Source organism: Phacochoerus africanus, unplaced genomic scaffold (genome assembly GCF_016906955.1).
Source record: "Phacochoerus africanus isolate WHEZ1 unplaced genomic scaffold, ROS_Pafr_v1 Scaffold_21, whole genome shotgun sequence".
Lineage (NCBI taxonomy): Eukaryota > Metazoa > Chordata > Mammalia > Artiodactyla > Suidae > Phacochoerus > Phacochoerus africanus.
Genome location: NW_025927393.1, coordinates 106,483 through 115,202, shown reverse-complemented (window position 1 = coordinate 115,202; position 8,720 = coordinate 106,483). Strand labels below are relative to the sequence as shown.

Genomic DNA, 8,720 nt, shown 5'->3' with positions numbered 1-8,720 from the left:
ATTCTTTTCTTATTCCTGATCTTAGTTTAAATGCTTTCAGCTTTTCACCGTTGAGAATGATGTTAGCTGTGTGTTTGTCATAAATGGATTTTATATTGAGGTAGTTCCCCTCTATGCCCACTCTATGGAGAGTTTTTTTCGAGGAATGGGTGTTGAATTTTGTCAAAAGCTTTTGCTGCATCTGTTGAGATGATCATATGGTTTTTGTTTTCCAGTTTGTTGATACAGCGTATCACATTGATAGATAAATCCTGCCTGATCATGGTGTATGATCTTTTAAATATATATTTGGATGTGGTTTGCTAATATTTTTTTGAGGATTTTTTGCATCTATATTCATCTGTGATACTGGCCTATAATTTGCTTTGTGTGTATGTGTGGTCTGGTTTTTGTATCATGGTGGGGGGGGGGCTTCATAGAATGAGGTGCAATTTTTTTGGAAAATTTTCAGAAGAGGTGTTAACTCTTCTCTGAATGTTTGATAGAATTCAGCTATAAAGCCATCAAGTCCTGGAGTTTTGTGTTTTTTTGGATTTTTTAAATCACATTTTGAATTTCAGTGCTTGTAATTGGCCTAGTCATATTTTCCACTTCTTTCTGTTTCAGTCTTGGTAGGTTGTACCTTTGTAAGAATCTGCCCATTTCTTCTAGGTTGTCCATTTTATTTTCATACAAGTTGCTCATCGTATCCTCTTGTGATATTTTGTATTTCTGTGGAGTCAGTTGTAACTTCTTTTTTCATCCCTAATTTGATGGATTTGAACCCACTCCCTTTTTTCTTGATCAGTCTGGCTGTCAGGTTTGTCAATTTTTTTAATCTCTTCAAAGAATCAACTTTTGGTTTCATTGATCTTCTCTATTTTCTTTGTCTCTATGTTATTAATTTATGCTCTAATCTCAATGTGTTCTTTACTTCTACTAATTTTGGGTTTTTTCTGTTCTTCCTTCTCTAGATGTTTAACGTGTAATGTTAGGTCATTTATTTGAGGTTTTTTCTTCTTTCCTGAGATAAGATTGTATTGTTATAAACTTCCCTCTCAGAACTGCTTTTGCCATGTCCCATAAGTTTTTGATTGTTGTATCTTCCTTGTCATTTGTCTCTAAGTATCTTTTAATTTCCTCTTTGATTTCTTCAACCATTGGTTGTTTAGTAGCATCTTGTTTAAACTTCCAGGAGTTTGTGTTTTTTGCTTTTATTTCTTGTAGTTGACTTCCATCTCATAGCATTGTGTGTGGGATAGAGAAAATACCATGCTGTTTTTGTTACCGTAGCTTTGTAGCAAAATTTGAAATCCTGGAGTGTGATATAGGTTCAGTTTGTTCTTTTTCTAAGGATTACTTTGGCTAATTGGAATCTTTTGTGGCTCCATATAGATTTTAGAATTATTTATTCCATCCGTGAAAAAAATGCCATTCAGATTTTGTTGGGGGAGAGCATCATATATGGCAATATGTACATTTTAAGAACAGTAATTTTTCCAATCCATTATCACAGAGTATGCCTCCATTTATTTGAGCTCCAATTGTTTTCAATAATTTATTATAGTGTACAAGTTTAACTTTCTTGGTTAAATTTGTTCTTGTGTATATAATTCTTTTGTTGCAATTGTTTTCTTAATTTCTTTTTCCTGCTAGTTCATTATTAGTGTATAGAAATGCAAAAGATTTTTGTGCATTGATTTTTATGTTCTGCAACTTTACTATATTTTGTATTATTTCTAATAGTTTTTGGTGAAGTATTTAGAGTTTTGATATATAAAAATCATGTGACCCACAAATAGTGACAGCTCTACTTTTTACTTTCCAATTTGGATGTTTAGCTAGGCCTGCAATCCTGTCTTGAATAAGATTGGTGAGGGTGGGTATCCTTCTCTTGTTCTTGATCTTAGGGAGATAGCCTTCAGTTTTTCACCATTGGGTATGATATTAGCTATGGGTTTGTCATATATGGTTTTTATTATGTTGAGGTACATTCCTTCCATACCCACTTAATTGACAGTATTTATCATAAACGCGTGTTGAATCTTGTCAAATATTTTTTTCTCAGCTATTGAGTTGATCATATAGGTTTTTATCCTTCATTTTTAATTCAACACCTCATGTTGATTGATTGCAGCTATTGAGCAATCCTTGCATCTCTGGAATAAGTTCTGTTTGATTGTGGTGTCTGATTGTTTTAATATATTGTCATATTCGGGTTTGGGGTAATTTTTTATGTATATTCACTAGAGATACTGTCCTTTAATTATTACTTGTGTATGTTTCCATGGTCTGACTTTGGTATCAGGAAAATGTTGGCTTCATAAGATTAGTAAGTAGTATTTTTTCTCTTTCAGTTTTTTGGAAGAGTTTGAGGCATAAGGGTATTAAATTCGCTCTGATAGAATTCCCCCTGTGAAGCTGTCTGGTTCTGGACTTCTGTTTGGGGGGGGGGGGTGCTTTTTGATTATTGTTCAATCTCTGTACTAGTGATTGGCCTATTCAAATGTTCTGTCTTTTCATGATTCAGCCTTAGAAGACTTTATGATTCTAAGAATTTATTTATTCTCAGTTGTCCAGTTTGTTGGCATAGAGTCATTCATAATATTCTCTTATAATCCTTATTTTTTGGAGAAGGGAAGAGTATTTTAGTATACTTTTCAGATAATTGTGGATATTCTTTGATATTCAAATTTTGACAAATCATATTTTAAACATTCATTGCAAGGTAGAATCTAGAATTGATGAACTTTTCAAAATTTTGTTACTTTAAAATCCATGGGTTCATAATGCATCTTGGTTTTGGGGTTTTTTATAATCATAATAATAATCATAATTATTATTACTATTCAGGTATAGTTGATTTACAATGTTACATCAAGTTCTGTGGTACTGCAAAGTGACCCCATCACACATTTCACTGTCCTGTACAGTAAGGTTCCATTTTCCATCCATTCCATATATACGAGTTTGCATCCAAAAACCCCCAAAATGCCCATCCATCACACTCCCTCCCCTTTTCACCTTGAGAACCCTGCTCTCCTTGGCCATGATTTGTTTCTATTTTTTGGGTGATCTGTTTCTATTTTTTGGGTTTTGGGTTTTTTTTTTTTTAGATAGGGTCATCTGTTCCATAATTTAGATTCCACAAATAAGTGATGTCATATGGTATTTGTCATTTACTTTCTGGCTTACTTCAGTAAGAAAGTATGAGAGTCTCTAGTTTCATTCATTTTGCTGCAAATGGCATTGGTCTTTTTTATGGCTGAGTAATATTCCATTGTATGTATGTACCACTTTTTCTAAATCCATTTGTATTTATGTGGTATTCATTGTCACTTCTCTTTCATTTTTGACTTTATTAATTGGAGACATCTCTTTTTAGTGTGTCTAGAAAAGGCTTTTGAATTTTATCTTTTTAAATACAGATCTTAGCTCCACTGATCTTTTGTATTGTCTTTTTAGTCTCTGTTTCTTTTATTTCTGCTCTGATTTTTATTGTTTCCTTCCTTCTACTGATCAGGTTGTTTGTTCTCTCTTCTAGTTCCTTTAGATGTAAGAGAAGATTGAGATCTTTCTTTTTTTTTCTTGAGGATGTCCTTTATTGCTATAAACATCCCTTGAACTAATTTAGCTATATCCCAGAGATTTGGATATGTTTATTTTCATTTTCATCTGTCTTTAGGTATTTTTATTAAATCTCTGATTTCTTCATTCACTCAATAGTTGTTCTGTAGCATGTTGTTCAGTCTCTTCCTATTAGTGAGTTTTCTAGCTTTCTATATATCTTGTAACTGATTTATAGTTTCATACCGTTATGATCAGAAAAATGCTTGCTATTATTTCAATTTCTTAAATTTATTGAGACTTGTTTTGTTTCCCAACATATGGTCTATAATCGAGAAAGTTCTATGTGCTCTGGGGAAGAATATGCATTCTGCTGCATTTGGATGGAATGTTCTGTACAAATCTATCATGTTTATCTGCTCTAACATTATATTTAAGGCCACTCTTCCCTTGTTGATTTTCTATCTGGATGATCTATCCATATAATCATTAAAGTCCCCTACTCTTATTATATTGCCATCAATTTCTGGATGATCTATCCATATAATCATTAAAGTCCCCTACTCTTATTATATTGCCATCAATTTCTCCCTTTAGGTCTCAATAATTGCATTATACATTTTGGTGCTCTTATATTAGACACATATATATTAATCACTGGTCTTCTTGATGAGTTGTCCCCATTATCATTATATACTATCCATCTTTGTCTCTCGTTACATTTTTGGTGTGCATCTTTGTTTGATACAGGTATTGCTATACCCCCATTTTCTGGCTGCCGTTTACTTGGAGTATCATCTTTCATCTCTTCCCATTGAACCTATGTTTGTCTTTAGAGCCAAGATGAGGCCCCTGGAGTTAGCATATAGTTAGGTCTTATTTCCACCAAACGACTGTGTTTTTTAATCCATTTATATTTAGGGTGACTATTGATTAGTTAGGACTTAGTACTGCTATTTTATCTTTTGTTTTCTGGTTGCTGTATTATCTCCATTTTTTAGTTTTCCTTATGGTTCTGTCTGCTGTGTTAGTTTGGTCGTTTTCTAAGATGTTTTCCCCAGTTCCCTCTTTCTTTAAGTTTTGTGTCTCTGTTATAGTTTTACGTTTTGTTGTTACCATGAGATGTGCATACAATGTCTCATAGATAAAATAGCCATTTTTCTGTTGATGGCATCTTATCTACATCTACCTATATGGGTTCCATTCTTTTCCTCTTATCATTTTCTTCTGTTGTCTCAAATTATCCCATTATATGTTGTGAATTTATTAAGTAGCTGTAGTTATTTTTATTACTTTTCCCTTTAATATCTGTGCTAGTAACTGTGTTTTTTATTTGTTTGTTTTGTTTTGTTTTTTGCTTGATTCAAATGATTCAACAGATTATTAATTAGACACAGTTTTGGTTTCAGTAGGTGGCACTATGGCTCAAAGTTTTGATTTCTCTTACCTGAGCTGCTTCTGGTTGTATTTGAGAATTGTCCCTCTCCACCCACCACTGCCTCTGTCATAGGTATTGCTATGTCATAGGTATTGCATAGTGCCTGTGTTTCTGCTTGTGTCTTCAGGGTCATTAGCACCTTGCTGTTGCTGGTGTTGCTGACATAGCCACCAGACGCATCTTGAAGGTGGACATATTTGTTATGTCTATGGTCTCCTGGGTCTCAGGTTCTGCCACTGCAGGGGCAGGATAAAAGTAGGGGGGCAGGCAGGGTCACAGCTATTTTTGTACTGCACTTGTCAGGTTCACAGGCACTTCCACTATGGACACAAAGTTGTGGAGGCAGAGTCATGGGCACTTCTGTGAATGGAAGGACCCATAGGCCGTACTCCCACTGCTTCCCAGTTCCTTATAGCCATGGGCTCTGCGGAGATAAGAATACTGGCGTTTTGTGTACTTAATTCCCTGATCCTACCTGGTACTCTGGGGCTACAGGCTTAGCTGCACCAACCAGGGGCCTAGGATCACAGACACCACATTTACTCTTCTCACAGTTCCACCTCCTCTGTACCTTACAGTCTGCCCACCTTTAGATGTACAAATGAGTGAAATTCTCTTGTGTCTTGTTGTGTTGGGAAGAAGTGCCTTTGTTGAACTGTGGATATTTTGCTGGTTGTAGGTTGAAGATTAAAGGCAAAGGAACATCTCACCCTTTCATGATGCTGACATCACTCCTATTTCTACATCCTTTAAGATAATCTAAGGTTGAAAGCTTCCCTCGTAGCATTGTTTTACTAATTATTGTGACTTGGGTGAGCAAAACCTATCATTATCACCACCCTGGGAATCATAGTGTACTGTGTATGTGATTGTGCTTGTAGATATGTCAGTTTTGTATGTATAAGTGTATTTTGTTGGGAATGAGCAGTTCTCAGGGCAGCGGTACCCAGACCACATACATCAAAATGTGACCCTTAAAATACAGATACTGGAATGTTAACCAACAGATGAAGATTTATACTCACAAGATTCAAAAAGTAATAAAGTACAAGGAACAGTGCATAAGCTATGTACTCCCTGTGTCTTGAAGTTTCAGCTGTAGCAGGGAGGCCACTCCATTCCTCAACATTCTCTACCATTTCTCATTACACCCTCTTGCTCATTCCCTCACCACCGCACTGGCAAAACTTTCAGTTTTAAATATTTAAAAAAGAGCCTTCCTAAAGGTCTTTTCTCTGGCTCTTTCCCCTACAGGAAATATCTTCCTCCCACACTTCCAGTATCTTCCCCCCGCTTCCAATGTCTTCATGTATCCAGCTTTTATTTCATCATTTACAGGTCTTCTGAACTCCCAGTAAAAAAAAATAGCATCCCCAACCATGGTTTTTAATATATAGTTTTTCTTTCTTCAGAGCATATTTCAACATGAGACACGATATATGATATTTATTTTCTTATATTCTTGTGCTATCATTATATGCTTTGTTTTATTTCCAGCACCCTATACTTTTACCTAGAAGATGGTCAATAGTCAACATGTATTCCTCTAATGCATGAAAGCACTTCTCACTAAAACTAAGAAATATATGATCCCTTGGGGGGACTCTGAGAGTTTTCTTCTCATTATACGCTATCTAGCATATCTACCTGAACATTTCGTATCTTTTTCCCACTTGTATCTCTATCTTTTCTGTCTCTCTCTAAGAGAATTACTAGTCATAGATGTCATGAAAAGACTCTTAGAAGCAATAATTTGTACAAAACGTACAGATTTATTTCTTGGATGTAAAATACAAATAGCAACATTTCAACTGTTAGTAATACCCATTCCATTTGTGTAAAAACTAATCGTGTTATCTTCTCCATGCCTAGTAATCACCACCACCATATGGTTCCAGGCAACTATACACAAAATTCAGGATTTTTTCTTCAGGGATTATCAAAGGAACCAGAGTTGCAGCCCCTCATATTTGGACTTTTCCTCTCCATGTACCTCATCACTGTGTTTGGAAACCTGCTCATCATCCTGGCTGCCAGTTCAGACTCTCACCTCCACACACCCATGTACTTTTTTCTCTCAAATCTCTCCTTTGTAGATATCTGTTTCACCACAACAACAATCCTAAAGATGCTAATAAATATACACACCCGGAGCAAAGTTATATCCTATGAAGGCTGCATCAGCCAGATGTATTTTTACATACTCTTTGCAGTGTTGGATGATTTTATTCTGAGTGTAATGGCTTATGATCGCTTCTTAGCCATCTGCCACCCCCTACACTACACAGTCATCATGAACCCCCGGCTCTGTGGACTGCTGGTTCTGGTGTCCTGGATCATCAGTGCCCTCCATTCCTTGTTAGAAAGCTTACTGGTGCTGCGACTGTCTTTCTGTATGGACTTGGAAATCCCTCACTTTTTCTGTGAAATCAAACAAATTGTTCAACTTGCTTGTGACACTTTTCTTAATGATACAATTATGTATTTTACAGCCCTACTGATTGGTGGTGGTCCTCTGGCCGGTATCCTTTACTCTTACTCTAAGATCATTTCATCTATACATGGAATGGCATCAGCTGGGGGGAAGTATAAAGCACTTTCCACCTGTGCGTCTCACCTCTTGGTTGTCTTCCTATATTACTGTTCAGGTGTAGGAGTCTATCTCAGCTCTACTCCTACCCACAGTTCCCACTTAAGTACAATAGCCACAGTGATGTACACAGTGGTAACACCCATGCTGAATCCCTTTATCTATAGTCTCAGGAACAAAGACATAAAGAGGGCTCTGAAAAAAGTCATTCAGATGGCAGTTATAAAAAGGCAAGTCACATAAAAAAGAATGACACAATGCCATTTGCAGCAACATGGATGGAACTAGAGACTCTCATACTGAGTGCAATAAGTCAGAAAGAGAAAGACAAATACCATATGATATCATTTATAGTTGGAATCTAATATACAGCACAAATGAAAAGAAAATCATGGACTTGGGTAATAGAAGTGTGGCTGCCCGGGGGAGAGGGAGGGAGTGGGAGGCATCAGGAGCTTGCAAACCATTGCTCTTGGAATGGATGTACAATGAGATCCTGCTGTGTAGCACTGAGAACTATGTCTAGATAGTTACATTGCAACACAACAATGGGAGGAAAAACTATGTATACATGCATGTGTAACTTGGTCCCCATGCTGTACGGTGGAAAAACATTTGTAAATAATAATAAATAAATAAATAAATAAAAAGGCAAGTCATTCTGAGTCTAAAGAAGTGCCTTCGAAGCAGGCTCAATCCTCAGAAGCAGAAATTACTATTCTTTGATCAGATCTGAGATGTTAAACTTGCTCTTTCTATTTATTTCCTGCAATTCCTCTTTATTTACTTTAACCCTTTATACAACTTATATAACTCACTTGTTGAAGCTTTCCACTCTTTCTGGTGTATAGGCAGGTTTCTCATTTGTTCATTTTCCTACTTTCACCAGTTTTCCCAATTTTAGCGCAGAAATACTAAAAAAAAAATTTACCCATTTATTTTATGAGGCAACATAGATTACTTAAGAATAATTACTTCTGGAAGTTGCCATTGTGGCTCTGTGGTTAATGAATCCAACTGGGAACCATGAGATTGCAAGTTCGATCCCTGGCCTTGCTCAGTGGGTTAAAGATCCTGTGTTGCTTTGAGCTGTGTCATAGGTTGAAGATGTGGCTCAGATCCCACATTGCTGTGGCTCTGGCATAG

General features: G+C 36.1%; 1 protein-coding gene across 1 annotated transcript; it reads left to right on the top strand.

The window, feature by feature from the left end:
• Positions 1-6,848: 6,848 nt before the first annotated feature.
• LOC125119264 (olfactory receptor 7A17-like) lies at positions 6,849-7,817 on the top strand. Its single transcript, XM_047766106.1, has one exon. It carries the CDS (start codon positions 6,849-6,851, stop codon positions 7,815-7,817), a length of 969 nt encoding a protein of 322 aa, XP_047622062.1.
• Positions 7,818-8,720: the final 903 nt, after the last annotated feature.

Coding starts and splice junctions, on each gene's coding strand:
- LOC125119264 (XM_047766106.1), top strand. CDS start 6,849: ATGCCTAGTAATCACCACCACCATATGGTTCCAGGCAACTATACACAA.